The following is a 26,727-nucleotide window of genomic DNA, read 5'->3' on the forward strand; positions in this document are numbered from 1 at the left end:
GAAAGCAATAAACTACCCCCAAAAGTTCTTCAAAATGTATTTGTATAACTCAAGAGAAGTGCTCAAATGCACATCAACTCAACCTTCGGAATAAAAAAAATCACTTCAGCAAATGACTAAATGATTTACGGTGACATCGTGAAACATCCATTTTCAGTCACATCAACTGGAATTTTATGACAAACAGAAACAGATGGGCTTGATACTGAGTCAGTGAAAAACAAATCAAAAAGGGACTGATGCCAAATATCAGTGGAACTACAAACATCATCACTGCAATGTTAAAAAAATAAACACAGTTTGAAATTTGAGAAATACACGAGCATCGTTGAGATAACTTGCAACATGGTTTCCCCCCAAAATTTGTCTGCAATGTTTGGATTCTCAGCAGCCAACTGCAGAGGTTTGGCACAAAAGAAAATCAAAATGATTAAATAGCACAAAGCCAGTTCAAAGCTTTTCAAATTGTGTTAAATGTTTGTAGATGTTGTCCCCTTATGGCTACATGATCCCAAACTATTTTCTTCTGTTAATCTTGTACAATCTGTTGTTTGGGACATGTTCTTTGTATTCTGGTAAACTGTTACCTGAAACTTGTCACCTGTGACAATTTGATAAAACTCTGGTGGCTAAATTAGCCAATAACTTGAAAAAATGTTTAAAGTTACACTGCAACATGATCAATTTTAAAAGGCATTCAAGTTGAAATTATACCTCAAATAAAACAAGTCAAAATGTTTAATGTGTCTATGATTATAAGTTAAGGAAGAAACTAATATTTTTTGTGAGGGAGATGATCGCATGTATTTTCAAAGACAGGGGTCAGAGGAAAATGAAGATTGAGTGGGATATCCCAATAATTGAGGTTGGGATACCACAGCTTCACCGTTAGAACAATTCTCCCACCACCCCCCCCCCACCCCGCCCCGCCCTCCCCTCTCAAGATGATAATACAAGGAGGACAGATTTAGAAATTGCTCAAAGAATTGGGTGGCACGGTTGGCGTAGCTGTTAGCAGAACGCCTTTCCAGCGCTAGTGAATGGGACCAGAGTTCTAATCATGCACTGTCTGTAAGGAGTTTTTATGTTCTGTGTGTGTGTGTTTTCCCTGGGGCCTCCGATTTCCTCCCACCTTTCAAAACATACCGGGGTTAATTAGGTGTAAATTGGGCGGCACAGACTCCTGGACCGAAATGGCATGTTAACATGCTGTATTTCTAAATTTCAAATTTAACTAAAAATTTATAAATTTAAATTTAAAAACTTAAATTGGAGAAGTGGGTAAAGAACAACAGAAAAACACAAAGCGCAAGAAGGAAAATTACACCAGTTCTTTGAATAGTCTTGAAATAAGAAACAATTGTCTTTGGCAATGTGACACGGTCTAATCAATTTTTTAAAAAATTGAGAAAAATAAATTAAGATCACAGCAGGTGAAAATACGCAGGGCACTCTGCTCACAAATTTATGCAACATCTTTCCGTACAGCTATAGCATCCCATTGTATCAACATGGAATTTTCAAACAAAAAACATCAATAGAGACGCTATGATAAATGGTTGGAGCTTCCACGAAGATGGAAGGTTTTAAAATGTTTTAAAAGGGAAAAAATAGAATTGAAGGGAAATTTACGGGAGGATTTCCAGAGCTGAGGCAACTGAAAGTGGATTTCCAGAAAGCCGAAGTCCAACTCATTTATGGGAGTGTTGTGACACTGGAGGCCATTACAAAGTGAGAGGAGATGGGGATATGAAGTAATTTAAAAATGAGAGGGATATTACTTGATTATTTAAAAAAAAACACGTGCTTTGCTTGATCGGGAGCAATCTAGGCCAACAAAACCATGGATGAAGAGTGGAAAAACTGTGCAAGTTGGGCCAGTTGGTGGAATAGGGAGGGGAGCAGGAGTAAAGTGAGACCATTTCAAATGAAAACAAAGGTGAGGCAATGTGGAATTCAACATTTTCAGACAAGGATTATGCTATTTGAATTTTCATCACTTGATCTTTTTTTTTGCTTCCAAGCACAAGATGAACAGCTCTTTTTGCCTCATATCATCTGTTGCTTTAATATTTACCCTCTCCTTCATCTTGTTAAAGACATTCCCATGATCTTCTTACCCTTCCAGTTACTCTATATCCTAATATCCAATTAAAAAATAAACTGCTGTCAGTGCTGGATTTATGAATTAAGGTCAGAATACTGAATGAATCAAGAAACATCTGTAAACAGAAAACAGAGCTGAAGTTTCCAATCAAAAGATCAAGTAGTTTGAAAAATCATCAACTAGAAATCTTCACCCTCCACTCACATTGCTGATCTGTTGACTATATCCCACATTTTTAAATAATTTTTTTAACAGTTCCAAATGAATGGTTGATCTGAAATACAGTAAAACCTCTGATATCTGGCACCTATGGGGATTAGTAGATGCTGGGTATGTAAATTAATGCCTAATACATCAGCATTAAGAATAAACAGATTAAAACACAAAAGGCAGTATAAAATGTAAAGTAATTTTAAAAAATCAGTATTTTGTTTTCGACATGCAGCATGGTGCAGGCCATTTCGGCCTATGAGTCTGTGCCACTCAATTTATACCCAATTGACTACAGCCCCCAGTACATTTTGAATGGTAGAGGAAACCAAAGCCCCCAGGGAAAACACACACAGACATGGGGAGAATGTACTAACTCCTTATAGACAGCGTGGGATTCAAACCCCAGTCCTGTTCGCTGGCGCTGTAAAAGCTTTGCACTAATTGCTAGGCCAACTGTCCCACCCCTAATTGTAGAGCTTAATTATGTAAAGTTCACGTACAAAATTTAAATTTGAATCCCAATTGCTGGTGCTGTGACAGCGTTGCACTAACTGCTGTGCTAACCATCATAATTAAACCCCCCTTCCCCAAGTTTACAGATAAAGCCTTACTAATATATTTAATAATATATTAAAGATAAAGACTTTTACAAGGCAGGGACAGGGAGACACATTGGGAGTCGCTCCAGCGGCATTGGCCAGCTCTTCATCCTGGGTGACGCCATGTTATTCAAACACAACTTTATTCAAAGTTTATTCAAAGCACTGCTACAGATGGGACACAAGCAGGTCACTACACTGGCTGCATTTTTACCAAGGCTTTGTGTGTTGCTTCAGAGAACATTTAGCATTTTAAACTTTTATTTCATTTTATTTATTTATTTCCTTTTTTTTTTGCCAGTTGCTTGAATTCTGGATAATGGGGATGTTACTACATTAAATAATTTTCTATGTGACTATTTCCTGACTGGAGAATTTCTGACATCTTGCTATTATAAATTTCTGATGAATCTTCCATTCACACTGGAAAGATGAGAAATTCCTAAAGGATATTTGATTTATTTTCCACAAACCTATTCCTCATTTCTGTCACCTCACTGAATAGCTAAAATTGTAAATGCTGGAAATATCAGGGGGTGCTCAGGATCCAAGGTTATCCACAGATACTGTCTGACCTGCTGATTATGTCCAGCATTTCCAGATTTATTTTTATCTCGTCATTGTTTGTTTATGTCATACGATTTCCCCATACGAATATGACCATGAAAGCACTTGCATATATAAAAAAATTGAATTCTTGAAATTTTAAACAGATATTGTTGGTGTATACAAATTAATTGGAACTGCAAAGTTATCAATTATCAATTCCTGAGGAATTGATAATTGATAACCCTAATGCAATGGGTTTGTTTTTACATTTATTTATATCAATTAAAAAAATAATTCAATAAAACAGTAATTATTGTAAGTCGTACACAATAATACAAAAAAAATTTCTCCCCAGCTCATCTCCCTCCCAAAAAAAGGGAACACCTACTTCTACATATATATTATTAACATATATAATATTCATTGATTTTTTTTTTACAGCTTCTAATTGAGATGGAGAAGGTGGATGGAATTTTATTCATAAAATCCCCCATATGGTTTCCAAATTTTATAAAAGTTTTCAATTTGATTTCTTAAACTCAATGTAATTTTTTCTAAAGGTACACAATTTTGCATTTCAATATGTCACCTGCCTAATAATTTAGAAACTAATAATTTACAAATTAATAATCTAAAAACTATACATTTCTTTGCAGCCGCTACTGCTATATTTAAACATTTTTCTTGATATTTATCCAATTTCAGTTTTATACCTTTTTCATATATATTCCCAAGTAAAAATATTCTTGGATCTTTTTCTATCTTTATCTTCATAATTTGTCCAAGCAATGCACTCAAATTGTTCCAAAACCTTCCACTTTCTCACAGGACCATACCGAATGTAGAAAAGTCCCTGTTTCCTTAGTACATCAAAAACATTTATCCAAATAATTAGAATGGTCCGTTTAATTTATGTGGAGTATAATTATAATTGATGAAGAAAATTATATTGAACCATTTGATATCTACCCCATTAACACTCTCAACACAATTTTGACCATATTTTCTCTTGAATTTGTATTGTTAAATCTTTCTCCCACCGTAATTTTGATTTGTATAAATTTTTCCTTGTAGTTACTTGTAATTTTATATACATATGTAATCAATTTCTTCATAATAAGTGCATCTGTTATTATACCTTCAAATTGACTGTTCTGGGAGTCTCAAATCTGTTCCTAATTTATTTTTTAAGTACGATTTTAATTGGCAATATGCAAAAATTATATTATTTTGTTCTAATGCAAATGCTGAGAAACTATCTGCAGTAGAAACATTAACCTGGCACCTTTTTTCACATCAGTACCATTTTGCTGCAACAATAATTTCTGGTTTATGTGTGCACGTTGAAGTTAGAGCACGTTGAAAGCTTAAAATGGAGTTCTTTATGCAAATTACTTGTACGAGAAATTCTTAAATACTTGCATACAAATTTAAATCATGGATAAAGCGTGCTGACCAGCTGCATCACGATCTGGTCTGGGACACCAATACCCCTGAGCGTAAAGCCTTCCAAAAGGTAGTGGACGCAGCCCAGGACATCACAGGCAACAAAACAAAAATTCATTCCCTACCATCGAGAACAGCAACAATCATCAATGAACCACACCTCCGAGCATGCTCTGTTCTCACTGCTATCCTCAGGAAAGAGATGAAAGTGCCACAAGACTCACCGCACCAGGAACAGCTGCAACCCCTCCACCATCATACACATCAACAACAAACTCAATTTAAGGACTCTTACTTTTGCACTTTATTTTTTAAATTCTCTGTATTGCACAGTACAGTTTATTTACATTTCTTTATGGTTTAAATTTCATTATTTGTTTACATGTGTATGTTGTGTACAACATACACAATAAGTGGTATTCTGCCTCACCCGCAGGAAAAAGAATCTCAGGGTTGTTTGTGATATCATGTATGTACTCTGATAATAAATTTGAAAGCTGAAAGCACCACAGAAGTAACTTGTACGATAATGGGATTGCCCGTTTACTAGGAACATTTTGAATATTCTTTGCAAAATATATTTCACTGCTCGTTCCCGCAGGAAACACTAAAACTGAATGAAGTATATGAATATTTTATCAGCCAAAGCAAGGCACACTTAAACAAATCCTTAACACAGCATGAAAACTCTAATTATCTGCTGCTTAGCAAGTTTTACAGAAAGGAATACACTTGTGGACAACTTAACGTTATAGTCAAGCTTGGGAAAACCTACTGGGCATCTGAACCAGGCAGAAACAAAAGAAAGCTTAATGAGAACCAGAGCATCACTGACACACTGATGCAAATCAATTATAATGAAAATGATCTACAGTCAACAGACTTCTCGTGTCAGCATCAACACTGCAGAGGAAATAAAAGATTATGAGACCCTTCAAAGTTAGATTTTCATTTCTTTCTGCCCACAAATGGAACAGTATTTTTCCAGACAGATCCCAAGGGTTTTGTGTTAGTTTACAAGACTTAACAAGCACGTGGAAGCTACAAATGAGAAGGGAGACAATGCCCATCTTTATAAACCAATTAGAAAAAAAACATTTCAGCTTCCAATTGATTCAACAATTCTTGATTATTCACCTCCACTATTCTTCCTGGAAATTCATTCCACAGAGCCCTTTGTAAAGAAATATTTTCTGTATTTAATTTCATAGAACCCTCCTATTTGTTTGAATTTATGCCCTCTCGCACTGCTTTAAATTATCAAGTCTTTTCAAATTCTATTTTCTTCTGATGTGGTTTTTAAGTTGGAGAATCAGCGATTTGTTTTGCAGAAATGAAACCCAAGTCTCACTTGTCCCTTTACAGAGTTTAGATCTTTAATACTTGGGTGTCAGTTTAATGCACTTTAACTGCACTCTGCTACATTTCTCAAATGGCTTCTGAGCACTTTGGTGACTAAAAGGTACAGAGTGGCTTGATCTTCCTCTGGTTGTTCAACTGGAATTGCAGAATTAAATATTTAAATTATCTTAATGATTTCTCCAATGAACTAATTAGGCGACTGAAACATCGAAATTACTCAGCTCTTTAAGGTGTCATCTGTTTTCAAATTTAATTTGATGAACACCATGTACAATAATTAACAACCCAAATTCTAATACACAATAGTTCTAAATGACCCAGGAAGGAACAGTGATAGGAGAATGATGAGTATTGGCATTATACATCAGTTCATTACAAAGGAAGGTGAAAGCAACTAGCTTTGGGAGATGGGGCAAGGAAAAATATGGCAGCAGCTGGAGATGGTGGCAGTAGGAAAGGAGTCAGTAGCACTTGACTTGATTTGGTGACAGATGAGATGGGGAATTTCTGGTCAGGGTGATGGATACTATACAAAGAAAATACTGGAAAGATCTGAATTTACTGTGACGAGATGGTGGTGGCAAGACTACTTCTGAAGCCGCTGCTATCCCATTTGTGAAGCTATTTCCACATTGCTGATCAGTAGGGATTTTGAGGATTTAAATCTAGTCACAATGGAAGAATGTGAATGCACATCAATGTGGGAGGGGAATCTGGTATTCCTAATCATCAACTGCCCTTGCCATTTTTTTTTTATTAGGGCATGCAGGTATGGACAACTGAGTTGCAAATTAAACAGTGTGCTATGAGCAGACATTCTCATTCACCACCTTGAAGCCAATGGAAGCACTTCATTGAGACAAACAGAGCTTCTCAATGCAAGCCTCAATGATGGCTGAACCCAGACTCTGCCCTGAGGAAACCCAACACCAACATACCAGACTGAAATGACTAACCTCATTAGCTTATACCTTCCATTAGGATTCTAACCATTGGCATGTTTTCCTTCGATACCATAATCAGCCAAATTCAGCTATTCTCACCTTATCTCTTATGTTTAGATCAAGGTTGAAATGTAGTAGTATAGCCAAAGGATTCTGATGAATCTCAACAAAGAATCAGTAAGCAGGCACGTGCTCTGCTATTTCTCAGATAAGGAAGAGGGAGCAGGCTAAAACATTGGTAAGCAATAAATCCAGGGCATTGGAAAAAAAATTGTTGCAGAAAAAGTTGAAGAATTTTGATTTAGTCTCAGCATTAAAACAGAGGTAGCACGTTGATTCATCAGGTGTGTGGTGTCAAATCTCTCAGGCAATAGAAGCAGTTGGTTGAGAGAAGATTTGGTTTCACGATCCAAACCAATTCATCTTTAAGATGAGAAAGGCTTTCAACCAAGATGAAGTGCTATCTCAGGATGCGTCAGAAGGTGAAAACGTACAATATCATTACAGAGAAGTGACAAGAAAAGTTAGAGAGATTCAGGAGGCACACAGTTTTTATTAAAAATTAAACCATCGAGGATGTGAACAAATCAGACTCACCATTTCAATCAAAACGTAAACAAGCTTGGACTTCAGGAACTGAGTTACAGGGAAAGGTTAAATAGATTAGGTTTTTATTCTCTGAAGAATAGAAGAATGAGGGGAGATTTGATTGAGGTCCTCAAAATTATGAGGGGTATAGATAGAGTAAATGCAAATACTGAGATTAGGTGAGATATAAACTAGAGGGCATGGGCTAAGGGTGAAAGGGGAGAAGTTTTGGGCAAACTCCTTCATACAAAGAGTGGTGGGAGTGTGTAATGAACTGCCAGCTGAAGTGGTGAATGTGGGCTCAATTTTAACACAAGAATTTGGGCAAGTATGTGGATGGAAGGGGAATGAAGGGCTATGGACTGGATGCAGGTCAGGAGGGCAAGGCAGTATAATAGTTTGGCAGAGACTGGAAGGGCCAAAGGGCCTGTTTTCATGGCTCCAAATTCATAATAATCAAATGCACCAACTAGAAGAGCACACCCAAGGATTGTAGTGCATTAGATCTCACGTTGAACATGAACTTAGATAGGATGCAAGATCTTACTCATACTTATCATGTAAAGTCAAGAGAAATGCAAAGGCCCATGGGAGCGGTCTCCGCTCCCAAGCTGTAAATGGTCAAATGCTTTCTCATAAAGTGGAGCTGATTACAGGATTTCAATTTTACAAGCCACAAAGATGCCTGGAAAGAAGCCCAAACTGGAATGTAAGCATTAACATAGTTCAGTACCTGCACTATGCAGATTTCGGTCAAAAACATGATCAGATGTAGAGAAATACAATGCAAGGGAGCAACAGCAAAACTCAACACAAACATGCGAGTACATAAAGAAGTTCAAATACTATCATTGATATGACATCCTTATGATACACTGATAATTTTCAAATTACCAAATTTAGAATGTGGGCATCATATTGTCAGTTGTTTGATCTATTTTTCTATTGATTTATAGGAAACTGGAATACATTGTCTGACAGATAAAGCAGAGTGATGTTTGTGATAAAGTTCCATGTTCATTTTCCTCAACCACATTTCCACGTTCACACACAACTACAACTGGACTGTTGTAAAATCGTCAAATGGACTGACGTGATCAAGTAGAGATCTTAAAAATTAGAAATATGGCATGCATGCCGATAATGCAGAATGCAGCTGTCCCCATTAACATTTTTATTGTGTGCTGGAGAAAGCTTTTAATGAACAATAAATCAATGCCAACTGAGTCCGATAGCAGAAAATAAAACAGTCATGTCAAGTGGTGTATTCTAATACCACTTAGGTTAGAAAATTATTCATGCATTGCAACAAACGAGTTGGAGGTTTCTCATTCCTTAAGTCCACATGCCAACCATGCCACATTTTAACAGTTCTCCACGTTAATTAGCTGACCTAGAGTACAAATTTTAAAGCAATTAAGAGAGTGCACAGAACAAGAAAGCACTGTTTCAATGACAGGGAAGGTGTTGCCAACTGACTCAATAGAAACAGAACGAGTTCTTTGCTTATGAGAGTCATGAATATCATCCGGGAAAGAAAACAATTTCTTATACTGGTGACAAAGATATCAATATGATCTGATTTCTGGGAATGCATTAAATCTACAGCTAAATAAATATTGTGTATAAATGGGGGTGGGGGGTGGTGAGGAAGGGCAGTGTCTGAGAGAGACCAGAGATGATAGGAGGCGAAGGTAATTGGAAATAGGTGAAGAAGTGGAAAAGGATAGATAGTGTTGGGGATGGGGTACCTAAAATTGTAAAATTCAATGCATGCCATTGCATTTAAAACTGTGCAGGAAGAATACTTTTATGCCTCAAGTTTATATTTGGCTTGACCCTGACAACCAATGAGGTTAAGAACAGACAGGTCTGTGTGGGAATGGTGATGCAAATTAAAATGGCTGGCAACCAGGAGTTCCAGTTTGGACCTACAGATGTTCAGTGCTTGGTGAAGCAGTTGTCCAAACTGCATTTGGTCTCACTGAATTAGAGAAGGCCACCCCATGCACAAAATGCATTAGCTGAGGTTGGACGAAATAAATATAAATTCTGCCTCATTTCGGTCTGTTGTGGCCCTGATTAGAGGCAAGGTAAAGTGTGGGGCAAGATATATGGTCAAGAGTCTCAGGAGGTGGAAGGAAGGGCAAGAAGGGAAGAGAACACTAGGGAATCATGGAGAAAATGATCCCTGCCAAAAGGAGAGGGGCGGGGAGGGGATGATTTGGCTGGTAGTGGGATCTCATTGAACTTGGGAGAATGTCAGATCCAGAGGCTGGTGGGATGGAAAGTGATCCTCTTCTGCACCACCTCCAGAGCCTCCACATCCTTCCCGTAAATGCAGTGATCTAAACTGCACATGATAATCCAAGGATGGCCTGACCAAACTTGAAAAGTGAGTTCCCGACTCTTATACTTTCCATTTACAATAATGCAATAGGTTTGTAGTTACCAATATTTTGAATAGCTTCTCCCGAATAATAATTAAAAATTAAATTTCACAGCTACTTTGGTGGGACTCAAGTTTGACAATCCAGGACTCTGGTTGTTAGTCTACAATTCCCTACATCAATATATAAAAAACATTTTTACAACTAAACATGCAATGTTATTAAAGATAACATACCTGAGTCATTCCTCAGATAGGATGACATGGCAGGAATAAGACAGGATTGGCTGAGCAGTTCCACAAGTACAGAAGGAAGAGCGTTATTGTTCTGTCCTCTACTTTCACCAGGGTGTAAATCTCCAGATAAACTGCTGCCCCCAGGATTTATGTAACTAGCAAGAACCTAGATGGACAACAAAACAAACATTAATATAGAATGCTATTTTGCAGAGTAAAGAGGATTTATTTCAGTATGTGGAGAGCTTGAGCCTCTTCAGTCCAGAGGAAAAAATAGCATTTTATACGTCTACCATTTCACTGCTCCGCAAAGGTGGAGGAGAGAACTGATAGACATATATAAAATTATATGAGGGAATATAATATGCTGATATTAAAACATCTATTAAAACTATGGATTAAAAAAAAGTAAGATTTTAAGATCAAAAGGTAAATTGTCAATTTTAACTCCATTATATAATAATCAGCTTATTTCTTTTTCAATGTTTAATAGTCATTTAAAGAGTTGGGATTCTAAGGGTATAAAAACATTACAGGATTGTTTTGTAGAAGGACAGTTTCTTTCTTTCAATCAATTGAAAGAGCATTTTGATATTGCTGAAAATTCTTTATTTGTTTATGATCAACTTCGATCTTTGGTGAAAAATATGTATGGTAGAGAGATGATTTTACCTGGATTGATGGAATTCGAGTCTTTGATTTCTTCTATACCAAAAAGGGGTTATATTTCTGTTACGTGCCAAGTATTACAAGACAATATGGATAAGTCGGAATGGGAGAAGTCTAATCTTAAATGGGAAAATGATTTAGCTTTTGTTTTTCCTGAAGACTCCTGGGCAGATACGTGTCATGATAGAGTTACTAAATTGACGAAGGTGCGGGATGGAACGGTTAATTATAACTTTCTACATCAATTGTATTTAACCCCAGAGAAATTTAAAAAATATGGTTTTAGTAATTCAGATTCTTGTTTTAGATGTGGTGCATGTACTGGAACTTTTTTTACATGCTGTTTGGTCTTGTGTGCATATATAGCCATTCTGGGATGAAATTAAGTTAATTTTGGAAAAATTATATAATTTTAATTTACCATTAGATCCACCTTTTTTTTTTAAATGGGTTATACGATTCCTTTAAGGGGATTAGGGTTGGATAAATTTCAAATTGCTTTTATATATTTAGCATTGTCTATAGCTCGAAAATGTATAGCAAGTACATGGAAAGATAGTATAGTGATTAATATAATATGATGGCAGAATGAGTTGAAAGCTTGTCTTATTATGGAAAAATTACATATAATCTGCATGACAATTATTCTTTTCTTGTTAATGTGGTTACAATATTTGGAATATATGCATTTAGATATATTTTGATTTATTACATATTTTTAGTTTCTGTTTATGTATTTTTAAGCCCTCCTTAAGAGAGTTGGCTGATGGGGTGGGGAGGAGTGGGGATTTGATTTTTTTTTCTCTTTTTTTATATTGAATTAAAAAAAATTATGGAATGTATTTTGTATTACTATCAATGATTCCTCAAATAAATAAACTTTAAAAAATATATAAAATTATAACTGACATTCTTTATAAATAGAACAATTCCACAGTAGAGCTTGCAAAGACAAAAGGGCATAGACTTAATGTGAGAGTATGGCATTTAAAGAGATATTCAAGGGGAATTTTTTTTTTAAAACACAGAGCTGATATATGGAACTCAGTGCAAATGAAATTGAAATGGAATTGGCAACACTGAGACATGCACTTAAATAATTTTTGAAAATCCAGCAGTTTTTAAACTTTTCATTGTTATTCATTCCAGAACAGATCATACCTGAAAGCACCAGGGAAATTAGCTGTGTTGTGCAACAAACAGGAATGCAAATGACTTCAAGCTAACTGCTTTTATTAGAATAAGCATAAAAACAGAGACATTATTCTTAACATTTTACATGAGGCAGAAAAAAATTAGGGGTTAAGTGCCAAAATTTCTGCCTTCCCAATATTCAAGTTGTCTCCTTTATTTATTGTTCATACCATGCTCGCACAGTAAAGTTGAGATTGTGTTTCTCCATGACCATGGAGCATATTTACATAAATATAAGTTAGAAGTTAAACACATTGAAATATTAAAATATTAAGATGTATACAGTACATCTAAAGTTCTCTGTACACTATCCACACATCTTTTGGGAATTCAGGAGCCTGATGGCTTGGGGGGAAAAAAAAACTTGCCCAATCTGTACTCTCGGGCCCAGCGCTGCAGCACCTCCTACCAGATGGCAGAAGGGAGAACAGTTACTTGAGGGGTGTATGGAGTACTTCACGTTTATTGCCTTTCGCCTTTATCGAGTGTTGTAGATGTCCTTCGTGGTAGGAAGAGAACCCTCAATGATCTTTTCCACTTACTTCATTATCCTCTGCAGGGTCTTAAGGTCCGAGGTGGTACAGCTTCCAAACCAGGCAGTGATGCAATACACAGGATGCTCTTGATACATTCTCTGTAGAATGTAGTGAGGATGGAGGGTGGGAGAAGAACTTTCCTCAGCCTTCACAGGAAGTAGAGGCGCTGCTGGTTAAGGGACCAGGTGAGATTCTCCATCAAGTGCACTCCAAGTAACTTGATACTCTTGACAACCTCAATGGTGGAGCCATCAATGGTCAGAGGCATGTGGTTTCCCCCTGGGCCCTCCTGAAGTCGACAACCATCTCTTTTTGCTTTGTTAACGTGCAGATACAGGTTGTTGGCTCTGCCCCATTCCATTAGCGACTGCAGCTCATCTCTGTATGTTGATTCCTCATTCTTACTAATAAGGTCCACCACAGTCACGTTGTCAGCAAACTTGATGATGTGGTTCAAGCTGTGCTTAGCTACACAGTTGTGGATAAGCAGAGTGAACAACAGTGGACTAAGCATGCACCCCTGGGGGCCCCCCACCCCGTGCTGAGTGTGATGGCCTTGGAAATGCTGTTAACCATCTGGACTGCTTGAGGTCTTCCTGTCAGGAAGTCAAAAATCTAATTGCAGAAGGAGGTATTTAGACCCAGCAGGCTCAATTTCCTTATAAGGTACTGAGGTATGATTGTGTTGAATGCTGAACTGGCCAATAAACAGCATTCAAACATACGTCCTTATTTTGCAGGTGGGTGAGGGCTAGATGGAGAGCTGTGGCGATGGCATCATCCATAGAGTGGTTGGATCTATATGGGAAGTGCAGGGGGTCCAGTGATGGGGGCAGCAGGAGCTTGATGTACCCCATGACGAGCCTCTCAAAGCACTTCATGACGATGGATTCAAAAGCAACAGGGCAGTAGTCATTGAGGCAAGACACAGATAAATTCTTTGGCACAGGGACAATGGTGGCAGCTTTGAAGCAGGTTAGGACCACAGGACTTCTCAAGGACATGCTAAACATTCAGGGGAAGATCAGCTTTATTAGGTCTGAACACCAGTCTTGATGCTTCACAAAAGAGTACATGGGTCAACAGAAGCAATTAATGCATTCATCAAATCAATGATGCTGCAAACATTTGGGAATGTCAGAAACACAGTCGACAAGGGACTGTTACCATTTCAGATGAAGTGGTTAACCCGGATTGTTAATTATTTCTCCCTGCATGAAACTAACCTCACCAGTAGTGAATGCCATTGAAGGAACACATGAATATGAAGTAATGTTGTTTAGAGAAGATGGAGGGCAAAGCAAGACGACACAAATGGGGAACGAAGATCAGAAAATGATTGTCAGGGGATTCATAGAAACATAGAAAACATAGAAGATAGGAGTAGGTCATTCGACCCTTCGAGCCTGCTCCGCCATTCAACGAGATCATGGCTGATCTTAAAGTTCAGTACCCCGTCCCCGCCTTCTCTCCGTAACCTTTAATACCCTTATACTGAAGAAATAGATTTAATTCCCTCTTAAATATATTTAATGAACCTGCCTCTACTGCCCTCTGTGGCAATGAATTCCACAGATTCACCACCCTCTGGGTATAGAAATTCCTCCTCATCTCGGTCCTAAATGGTTTGCCTATTATCCTCAAACCATGGCCCCGGGTTCTGGATTTTCCCATCCTTGGAAACATCCCATCTGCATCCATTCTGTCCAGTCCTGCCAGAATTTTATATGTCTCTATGAGATCCCCTCTCAATCTTCTAAACTGCAGCGAGTACAATTCAAGACGATAATCATATGGAAAAGTAAAAGGACTTTGGATCAAAGGTTGCAGCCAAGTCTGGAAGGATACAATTGAAAAGAATCTTGTCCATGTCTAGTTTGATCCTTGAACAAAAGCAGAAAATGCTGGAAGCATTCAGGTCAGGAAACAATTTGCAAAAAAAAGTGGCAATTCCAGAGGAAGCTAGAGACAGAGACAGATACACGCCAGTTATGACAGGGAGTGCAGCTCATTACAGCCTACAAAGTCAGGGCAAACACCATAGAGGGATGTGGCGCTTCATTACCCGATGAGCTGAACACCTTCTATGCCCACTTTGAGAAGGGCCAAACAATGCCTACCAGAATCCCTGAAAAGGCTGAGGACCCTGTGATATCTGTCTCTGAGGATGATGCTAGAATATCATTCAAGAGGATGAACCCTCGCAAGACGTCAGGCACTGACGGCATATCTGGTGGGACACTGAAAATCTGCGCCAACCAACTGGCTGGAGTGTTCACAGATATTTTTAACTTCTCATTGTTGAAGACAAAGTTCCCACCTGCTTCAAAAGGGTTCAGTCATCCTAGTACTCAAGAAGAGTAGCGTGAGCTGTCTCAATGACTATCTATGACCCAGTAGCACTAACATCTACTGTAATGAAATATTTTGAGAGGCTGGCCATGGCGAGAATTAACACATACCTAAGAAAAGATCTGGACCCACTGCAATTCATCTATCATCACAATCGCTCCACAGCGGATGCAACATCGCTGGCTCTCCACTCAGCTCTAGAACACTTCGAAAACAGTGACAATAGCTCAGCCTTCAGTACCATTATTCCCTCAGTGCTGGTCAAAATGCTAGAAACTCTGGGCCTCTGTACCCCACTATGCAACTGGATCCTGGACTTTCTCATTGGAACACCACTGTCAGTACGAATTGGAAGCAATGTCTCCCCCTCAATGATCATCAATACTGGCGCACCCCAAGGATGCGTGCTTAGCCCACTGCTCGACTCATTATACACCCACAACTGTGTTGCCAGGCATAATTCCAATGCTATCTACAAGTTTGCTGATGACACCACAGTTGGGTAGAATTGCAACAACAATGAGGAAACGTACAGGAGGGAAATAGAGCAGCTCTTTGAGTGGAGTCACAATAACAACCTTGCGCTCAACATTACCAAAACCAAGGAGATGATTGTGGACTTCGGGAGGGAGTCAAGGGAACACGATCCAGTCCTCAATGAGGACACAGTAGTGGAGAAGGTCAAGAACTTCAAATTCCTGGGTGTCAACATCTCCAAGGATCTGTCCTGAAGCCTCCATGTTAATGCAATCATAAAGGAGGCCTGACAGCAGCTATACATTGTGAGGTGCTTGAGGAGATTCCATAGGTCACCAAAAACTCTCAAAAATTTCTACAGGTGTACCAAGGAGAGCATACTGGATGGTTGCATCACTATCTGGCATGGAGGCACAAAATCTCAGGACAAGGAAAAATTCCAGAGGTTTGTTAACTTGGCCTGAGACATTGCGAGCACCAGACTTCACTCTACTGAGGACATCTACAAGAGACGTGTCTTAAGAAAGCAGCTTCTACCCTCAAGGACCCCTGCCACCCAGGCTATGCCCTCTTCACTCTGCTACCATTGGGGAAAAGGCGCAGGAGCCTCAGCAGCACAAGGCCAGCTTCTTCCCCGCTGCCATCAGATTCCTGAATAATCAACGACAAAAGACACTGCCTTACTTTTGGTGCACTCTTATTTTTATTTTTTATATTATTGTTGTTAGATGGTTCATAATATGTACGTTTGCACTATGATTGCTGCACCAAATTTTGTGACTTGTTCATTTCAATAAATCCTGATTCTGAAAAAGTAACAGTAAATGTTTCAGGTTGAAGACCCTTTGTCAGAGATGTGAAAGAAATAAAACAATTTGCAGAGAGCATGCTATAGGACAAAGGGAATATCTCAGACATGAGAAAGTGACCTCTACCTAAAGAATCAACTTTTTTTTCTCTCCCCATAGATGCTGACTTACTTGCTAAGTGTTTCCAGCATTTTGTTTTTGTTTCAGCTTTCCAGAACAAAGCTTTTTTTAAATTTCTGCTCAGTACTCTATGATATCTTGGCAGAGAAAGAAATTTGATCAAAGGCATTTAATAAAAAGTAGTGGATTGGTAACACCTGGAACCAGGGTGTCATTCTGAATATGGTTGAAATTTAATCCATGATTTTCTTCCTAAAGGCAAAAAAATCTACAAAGTCTTCAATTCATGAAAGGGAAGAGGAATCAGTCAATAAGAAAAATTACAGTAAATAAGTGCACCAGTTTTTCCAAATAGTAACCACAGAAAAATGAAGTTTTGAGTGGAGCACATGACTCAACAGAGCCGAGTTGATTGAAGCTTATGCCAGTCGCACACCAGATATGCTTATATTTTTACTCATTACAATGAAAGCGACCGGAGTGAAGGCAATGAAAGGAAACGAGTCAGATTGAAATAGTACGGTACAAAGCATTCATTAGTGTGTAGCTAAGATTCAATCAATTTTCCTAATGACTTTAGGCCCTTTCAGATAGGGCAAAAGTCCAAATGTAAAGGTGGAGAACCTTTGCCAAAATGCATAACCAAGTACCTCTCAGAACGTGTGTGGAGGACATCTCTGAGCAGCATAATGTAACCCCCCTCGGAGAGAGTTAATCAGCAATGCGCTGCACTCCACTGATCGATCTGAATGTACAGCCATGCTAAACGGCTATTCGGGGCAGGCCGATGATGCTGTCAGCCTGCGACCCATCTCCCCACTGATCCCTCTCCCTCCAAGTCAGGGGTGGCAGGGCAGCGGGTGCCCTTGGGACAGCGGGAGCTGTCCGTTGGGGCCGGTGGAAGCTGTCAGAGGGCAGTCGGTGCAGCTGGAACAGCCACAACGGGCAGCTTCAGCCTTCGGGGCCACTCTATGCGGCTCAAAACGCGGCAGAGCAATGGCCGTCTTCCCTACCCATAATCCCCCAGGCAGCTGGAACTGTTTTGGGAACCACAGAGTGCAGAGTGGTTTCAGCTGCCTGGGGGGATTATGGGTAGGGAAAATGCCATTGCTCTGCTGCCCTTTTATGACGGGTGGCACTACAGCACGAGTTGCCCGTCTCTGTTGGAACAAGATGGTGGTACAAGGTGCCTCTGGATATGAATAGGACACTGGAGCAGCCTTTTAGGGCTGCTGTCTGAAAGCTAAGTTCTTAGTTTTCCATCCGCTCCTGTAGCCGGCCTCAAGGTGGAGGCTGGACATGAAATGACCTTTTGTCACCCACTTACCTGCAGAAGACAAGTCACGTGCTCTTCTTCCAGTCTCTGCTTGGTTAATGCTTGCTCCACATCCCAACCTGAAGCAGTAGAACCTGTTCCAAAGCCTGTTCCTTTCGCCCAATATAACTGCTGGTCTTCAGTGGAAGAATTTGCATGTGTACTGGAAACTTGTGGCTGTTTTACATTGTTTGGGGAGGGTGGGGGGGTAGGAAAAAGCGATTCAAAGATACAATTAACATCCAAGCAAATAATACATTAAAAATACTTTGCTTTTGTTTCAACTTGAAGTCTTCATGTTAAATGGATGAACGAATAGTTCTGTACTTTGAGTGACACTGCCTCAGCCATCTGGAATTTACATTTTGTGTCTAATTTTGTTCTGAATGTCAGTTTGTCAAACCAACACCCTCCATGAGCCTGAAAACTTATTTCAAATGTGAGTTATCAAGATGCAGGTTTATTTTTCCTTCCTGTACAGTTAATCTGTGCATTTTATTTTATATACAAACATAAGAAAGGTAAAAATATGTAAGCAAATGTCAAAAGTGAAACCAGGATATACCAAATCATCGACGTAACAGAAATTGCAGTTAAAAAATAATTTGTCTGCCTCAAATTTCCTTAGACATTCCATTCTAAATCAATAAGAAACTGCATAATATATGAAGAAATTAGTAATTCCAATTATAACCATTGAAGGCTTAGGGAAAATGCTTTCATTTCGATCCTTGTGAAATTATTTTCCTGGACATTTTCTTTTGTTCTAATCATATTAATAGAAGCACACGCAAAAACTGAATGAATGTACATACTGACATCTTTTCTGTGAATTATTTTTTTTCCCTTGCTCATCACTGATATTCTGTACAGGTCTGAGTGCCTGGAACTGCTTTACACTGCAGACAACATGACCCTCATCTCAGTGGCTTGGAACCACTTAGAACCCAGGGTGCATGGGAACAATCAAAGATGTGGATAGGACGTGTGACAGACAACAATGACCCCCCCCCCTCCTTGGACTGTGTAGTGCATACCCCTCCTTCCCTGCATAGTTTTGACACCTAACTGCTACCTCCCCACACTATGCAGAGACCTGACCCTTCCTCTTCATCACACTGTGGATGCCTGACCCCTCCCTCCCTGTAGAGTGGCGAGACCTGACCCATCCCAGTTTTCTCTCTCTCTCTCTCCTTTAGAGTCTTTTGTGTAGATACTCTGACTCAGGTATAGAGTTTACTTTAATTCTCTTTGAAGAAATGGAATTGAGTACGTTTTAAATACCTTGAACAAGGAAAATAGAAACAGATTTTTTTGTTAAGATAGCAAATGGATGGGCTACTGGGAGGAGTGGGTCATTTGGTACATTGTGTCATTATGGCTTCCACAAAAAAAAAATCCTATTCAACCCACACCCTTGCCTCCACATAGCTCTGAAAATGTTTTCTTTTCATATCCGGCTTCTTTTGAATGCAACAAACACTTGCCTTCTCTATGACACAAGGGAATACATTTCAGGCTTTAACCGCTTGTTCTTTGAGGATTAATTTATCTCTTTTAGTTCTATTGCTGAATGCTACCTTAGTTCTTCAAATTTTGACCCATGATAACTGCTTCTCTCCATCCTCTCTGCATCAGATTCTTTGGCAGCTTGCTTTGTTCCAAGGAAAACCATCTCAGCTTTACTTGTCATTCCACATCATTGAAATCCCTCCCCTCAGAATAATTTTTGATTCCATACCCCCCTTCGCCTTTAAATCAGTGGTCCTGAATCTTTTTTTTCTTTCCACTCACACACCACTTTAAGTATTCCCTGGGCCACTGGTGCTCTGTGATCAGTAAGAGATTGCCTGATGTGGTACGTGAGTGCGAAGGGAAGTTTGAGAATCACCGCTCGAGACGCAATTGCTACGGAAATATTCTGCCTGAGAAAAATTGTCATTGGCCCATTTCCTTTGGAGTTATGAAACCGTGCACCTAATGAGTCAATTAGGTACGATTAAAACAGTGGTTTTTGATCTTTTTCTTTCCACCCACTTCCCACCTTAAGCAATATTTTACTAATCACAGAGGACCTATGGCATAGGGAATACTTAAAAGTGGTATGCGAGTGCAAAGAAAATGGTTGAGAACCACTGCTTTTAACCTTTCCGAAGTGTGGCACCCAGATTCCAGCTGAGGCTGAAATTCATTATGACATCTTTGTTGCTATGTTTTATGCCTGATTATGAAGTGCAGGATTCTTTATCCATTTTTTGTAACCTTCTCAACCTGATCTGTCACTTTCAATGAACTATGCACCTTCCCCAAGATCTGTGTTTGGGCTCATTTTGGCATTTCACTTTCAGATTCTATTGCCTGTACATTTACCTAAATGTAACACTTCACATTTCACAGCATTACATTTCAGCCGACATTTACCCATCCATTCTACTGGCATGTCCATTTTCATCCTGTTCTGTTTATAACCCTTCCAAGGTTTGCATCATCTGCAAATATGAAAATTATGTTCGACACACCCAAATCCAATTCATTATTGCTCCTTGGTATCCACCCTGGGAAACTCCACTGGACCCTTCTCTCCAGTCCACAAAATATTTTATTGCTACGACTAGCATCTGACAATCAACAACATTCTTTGGCTTGGCTTCGCGGACGAAGATTTATGGAGGGGTATGTCCACGTCTGCTGCAGGCAGACATTCTACCACTCACTTAACAACCCCAACTCCCTCCCCCCCAAAATCTATTGCTATGCCAGTCTTTTAGATGGTTACTGCTCCCCATTGTTTCCTAATTAAAAAAAGTTGCTGCAAGATTTAAGAAGTCTGGTGTCTGAAGGTCGCTATTCAATCCATATCTTTACAATTCTACAAGTTGTAAAGATATGGATTGGTTTGAGGGCAGGGTTATATTAGTCAGAGGATTTTTTTTCCTTTTTTTTTAAGATCAATTAGTTAAACATGGGTTTAATTTACCCTTTGTTTATAGAAAAGGATTGATAATTTTGTCTCATCTATCTTCTATTCAGAATCATAGTGAGATAATATGAGAAAGGGATATCATATTTATAGAATTTGATGTCTTAAAAAACAAGTCAAATAAACAATTATGGATAAGTTTTTAGTTTACATTATATATTTAATATCTGATAGGTATATGATATGACCAGTTTTGTTATCATTAGATAACTTTGTATGCAGGATTTGTATATTAAATGCAATAAAAATATTTTAAAAACAAAAAAAGTTTCTGTCCTTCATCATCTCAGGATATTTTCTCACTCCTGCACAGATAGACCCCGACTTACAATATTTTTAAATTACGATGATCAGAATCCGTTTTGAATAAAGGTAAGTCGGGTCTACTTGTATCAACGTGATTGCTTTTCCTTCTCTGAAGGAAATGCTTCTGTCCAATCAGTGCACTCAGATCGCTTCCCACTGCCACCACCCCCCCACCCCCCCAAATGTCATCATTTTGCTGATTCTCTTGTAGTGACGTCAAGGAAACGTGCTTCAACGGACCCAACATCATTTTTATTTAAAAAAAGGTGATTTGGATACACAGATTGCCGTCGCTGGGGAGAGACAATGAAGGAGAAAGGGAGTAATGACAATCTGCTCATGCATTCCAAATCATAATGTGGGTTGTGAAGTGGCTGTCCTTAGCTACCCAGCGGCATCTCTGGCTCCTGGCATCAGCAGGGACATCGACCTCCAGGCAGGGATAAGGCAGAATACTACCTGCACAGGTAGACCCCAACTTAGATTAATTTCTACTTGCGACCTGGAACCAAACCCCATTGGAAGTCGAGGTCTACCTGTACATTTTTTTTATCAATACTGCCATTCCCCCTCTAGTCATTCCTTTTTTTAAAAAAATACATTGCATCAGAAATATTTAGAACTGATTGCAACTCTTTTTAATACGCTGGCTTCTGATAGTGCCATGGTATTCTTGTCCTGCGGTTGATTAAGCCTGTACTCATCAACTTTGTTTAATATGCTTTGTGTATTTGCAAACATTCTTGCATTCTTTCTTGGTGTGATTCTGTCTGAAAACTCACCATTTCTTTTTTTTATTTACACTTTCAATCTCCTTAATGCCATCTTCCAAGCCCCAAACCTCTGCCAGATTACTGAAGCTGAAAAACAACAATTGTTGACCAGCTTGCCCAACATTAGTTGGTGGAACACTGGAATCCATGAAGAAATTGATAACTAAGCACTTAAGTGGGGCAAAGATGTTAAAGGTTACGGGGAGAAGGCAGGAGAATGGGGTTGAGAGGAAAAATACATCAGCCATGTTTTGAATGATAGAGCAGGCTCAATGGGTCAAATAGCCTAACTCTTATGGTCTAAGAGTAAAATACGATTGGCCGAACAACATTCCATATACAATAAAAATTGTGTTTTAACAAATTTTCAGTCTAATCTTTGAAGTAAACAACAGGGTAGACTAACATTGGATTTTTAAATTTCCAAAATGTGTTTGATAATTTGCCTCACAGCATACTGCTCACAATTTTCATGGGACTGAGAATCATGTTACCACAGATTGAGGATTATTCAGCAGAGGGAATACAAAGGTAGGGTATATGTGCTTGAGAGACAGTACAACAAAGGTTCACTAAATATGATTCATCAGATAAGGATAAAGCAGAGAAAGACTAACCCTCAGTTAAGATCCAATGAAAATTCTAAGCCTATGTGGCTTGACAAGGTAGATGCTGCAAGTATATTTCTCTATTGAAAAGTCTGGAACCAAAACTTATTAGCTCAGATAAGGGGTTGGTGATTTAAAAACTCAAATTCCTTCTTAAGAGGATTCTACACTTTTGGAATGTTCAACCCCTAGTGACCCAAGGCCACTCAGCCACTGAGTGTGGTCAAGGCTGAAGTTAGTAGATTAGGTAAGCGGTTCCGAAAAATTAAGTCTTAAAGTACACTTGAGATCACAGATCAGGTCAGCAATTTTTACAACCCACAAGTTTAAAGATTCGTATTTTAATGAGGTACATTTGAAAACATTTTGAAGATTAAATTTCTTAATGTAATTCAATCTATGAAGGGATTGAAATGTGTGTAGTTAGGAGAACAGCAGGGTGGCCAATACAGCAATTTAACCACTGTGGTTCTTGACATATTTGATGGAACATGTAAAATTATAGCTATAATTAAAACTATTTTGTAAAATTATTTGGAGAAATAGAAATGAAAATAATCCAACAAACTGCAGGTATCCTATTTATAATTTGAAAGGAAAAATTTAACCAGTAAAATCTGTCCATAAATCCTGATCAGATTTTAAAACCAATTTAGTGAGATGTTAGAACAACTGAACAAATACAGTTAACATTTGGTTTTGATTTACAATTTCACACTAGGCTCACCTCCGTCTGGCTGATGTTGGCATTGGGAACTCGAGGGGCATGGTGGCTTAGTGCAGACAGGCAAGCCAAGATAAGATGAATTGCTCCAATCTCCAAAGCCATCCTCCTAAGAAGAACACCATCATCTGTAGTCAACGGCGTGGTACTGAATAAAGTGCGCAAAACATGGAACGGAAGTGTAGGCAGAACATTTGCTGATGGGGACTGTAGGATGTGACCTGAAAATTAAGAGAAAATAAAAATGATTTAAAAAAATACATTGGTCTGATGACTGGATGTTCGCTCATTAAAATCCTTTTCAGTAACTGGAGGTTCGATTATGAATATTCATTGAAAAATTGCAGACGAAACAAAAAAAAACTACCCACAGATTAAAATATTCAAAACTGCTGCATAAACAAATTTGTTTTTCAGTAAAACACACTCACATTACATCTAATTTTCTAAAAGAACTAGTGACGGCACATCAACATCTCCTATGTTGGTCCTCCGGGATCAAGGATGACTTGGTTCCATTTCAGTTAGATGGAATTTAAGGATACCTGCAAATGGGTAGAAGATGCTTGGCAAGGTTGATGCGTGGGAAGTGGTGAGCTCCTGCCATTTACACTGGACTTTTATGCGCTTCTAGGCATGGTCTTCAACACCCTCAATCTGATCAAGGCCTCAGATCAAGCAAAAATTTCATAAGAGAAAATGCTAGAAATACTCAGCAGGTCAGGCTGTATCCATGGGAAGAGAAACAGAGTTTTAGATTGAAGGTCTTCTGCCAGATGAAGTTCTGATGCAAGGTCTTTGACCTGAAACATTTGTCCTCTTTCTCTCCCCACAAATGTGGCCTCACCTGCTGTGTATTTCTAACATCTTCTGTTTACTTTAGACCTCCAGCAATGCAGCTTTTTTTTATTTTCAAAGCACATGATGCATGAAACAGGAGTGATTCCTGGCATCCTGCACGCTTCCAACAATCAAGCATTGTCTCCCATGCCAACATCATCAAGTTCTTATCTGCATTGACTCTATTCTGTTGGACAGGTCACATCACTTGGACACAAGACTCCTGTAATTGACAAGGTTATGCACAGAGGTAAAGACTGAAGGGTCTTCTGAAAGGTTCCTTGGCAAAAATACATTTTAGGAATCTCTCGCCCATGAATATTCAATGTGCAAAATATACGGAGAACTTGACTGGATTGATAATTTGATTATATTATCAAAAGTATGATCACAGAAAATCTACATGGTGAGTACTTACTGCCTTCTCCATCATCAGTCACTCCCAGCACCAATCTGAGCAAACACTGTGCATGCTTCCTTTCTTTGAGAAGTACTTCTGCATAACCTGGCAAACGGAGGAAGAGTCCAAAGGCTGCAAGAGAATGTGCTGGGATGGGAGACATGGCAGGAACAGTCGATTTGATTGGCGGCGGCTCTGCAGTTATCGTTTCTGGAGCTTCATAAACCAATTCACCAGATTGTTCTATGGTGACCCACTCAAACTGCTCATTGTCCTTGGGCTTTTCTTGTGAAGTTGATGTTACCACCGGAGTACTCACCTAAATGTACAAGTAGACGGCACCGAAACAAAACATTAAAATTGAGTTTTGACAGAATCACCACTTTTCAATTTTCTTCATTATGAAAGATCTACCAAACTGGTAGATGCCAGCTGGCTCAATGACTAATTGAAGCTAGGCTGATTTTTAATATGAAAGGTCTTACAATTAAGCAACAAATTATTCACAATTCTAAAGATACTTTTTGTTCTAAATTTGTATTAAATTGTGCACTGTAGTTTAAGGAATTTGAGATCTTGCATAAAACTTAGCAAGGCAGAAATAGGTTAACAAGTCTATGATGCAACGGAGTAACAAATGATAAATTAATGAAAGGTCAAACTAAACATTAGATAACTTAAGGTGTCATTCAGCAAACATGCAACCAACATTAACAGAGTTAATTGTGGAGCAGTCTGTCGCAATCTGAAAATGTAGTACTGAAGATGTTATAGTAATGTGCTTTCTATATTTACAATAAACCATCTCCATGAATGTTGCAAACCTACAGTTTTTGGGGGGAAAAAAAGATGAAAAGTATGCTGACACTAATACTGGAGTCATCAATAAGTGGTGTGAAATGAAGTAAAATCATGCCAAGTGTGGAAAATATATTACTTCCAATGCAATTGAAAAAAAATCTCGTAGTAGGCTATTTTTGTGGAGCGGAGAAGAAAATCCAATAGGTAAGGTATATGAAATGAATGATATAGTAATTAGGACAAGCAAAGCTTCAGTTTACATGCAGCTAGATTATAGAAAAGAAAAAAAACCTAGAGGTGATAAGTTTCACAATCTGCTGAATAGATACGTAGCAAGATTTAGAGGGATCTACAGACATTAAAATGACAACTCAAGAGTACAATTTTTAAGGTCTTAGAATTAAAGAGTCAATTTAAATTAAAAAGGTTTATGAGATACATGACAAAAAGCAGAGATTTTTTAAATGATTTTGGATGGCATCTAGCTCAAATTAAAAATATTCTGCAGCATACTTAAACATTTTTAGATTAATGCTGACAAATGCAAAACTAAAACTACAAATGGCAAAAGACAATCTGCAAGGCACATAATTCGAGTTGCTCAAAACTACAAGCTTATGAAATCCTTTGGTCAAATGTCTGTTGGGAAATCATCCAATATCCTCAATGCTATTCCCTTGAGAAACCACAACTTTTGATACGATGCTAGTATGTGTAGTAAAAAAAGAAAACAGGTTCTCTGGATATGCAGGGTCATCCACTGCATCCAGTGCTGTTGTGGCCTCCTCGACATCGGAAAGACTGGACAGACTGGGAGATGGCATCATTGAGCACCTTGGCTCTGTCCACTATAATAGTGGGGACCTCCCAGTGGCCAACCATTTCAATTCCATGCCTCACTCCCACACCAACATGTTTGTTCATGGCCTTATGCACTGCCAAACTGAGGCCACTGGCAAATTGGAGGAACAGCACCTCATGCTCCATCTGGGCACTCTCCAAATACATAGCATTAACATCGACTTCTCCCCTGTCTCTCTCTCTTTCCCCATCCCTCTGACTCCTTTCCTCCAACTCCCCACTCTCCCCTTTCTATTCAGAGGGCCATTTCCACCATCTATCACTGCCAAGCTGATTTCTCTTCTGCCTGCCCATCCGCATCCACCCAAGACTTTTTGTTTGTGGGTTTGCGATCCTCTCCTGACCCTTCCACCAATATTTTAATCAGAAGTCTACTTGCCTTTTGCTCATACCTTGACAAAGGGCTTAGGCCCAAAACATAAGTTAGGTATCTTTGCCATAAAAAATGCTGCATGACTTGCTGAGTTTCTCCAGAAATTTTGTGTGTTAAACTACAATCACAGCTTCTGCAGACTTTCTTGTTTAACT

General features: G+C 38.8%; 1 protein-coding gene across 1 annotated transcript in view; it reads right to left on the reverse strand.

Moving 5' to 3' along the window:
• birc6 (baculoviral IAP repeat containing 6) overlaps nt 1-26,727 on the reverse strand; it is a gene marked incomplete at its 5' end in the record, with an annotated part of 290,465 nt that overhangs the window by 54,202 nt on the left and 209,536 nt on the right. The window contains 4 exons of the mRNA XM_069936120.1: nt 10,435-10,600; nt 17,919-18,083; nt 23,301-23,518; nt 24,556-24,856. Of these exons, the coding sequence (XP_069792221.1) occupies nt 10,435-10,600; nt 17,919-18,083; nt 23,301-23,518; nt 24,556-24,856 (850 nt within the window). The remainder of the gene's footprint in view (nt 1-10,434; nt 10,601-17,918; nt 18,084-23,300; nt 23,519-24,555; nt 24,857-26,727) is intronic.

This window comes from Narcine bancroftii, chromosome 4 (genome assembly GCF_036971445.1).
Source record: "Narcine bancroftii isolate sNarBan1 chromosome 4, sNarBan1.hap1, whole genome shotgun sequence".
Classification (NCBI taxonomy): domain Eukaryota; kingdom Metazoa; phylum Chordata; class Chondrichthyes; order Torpediniformes; family Narcinidae; genus Narcine; species Narcine bancroftii.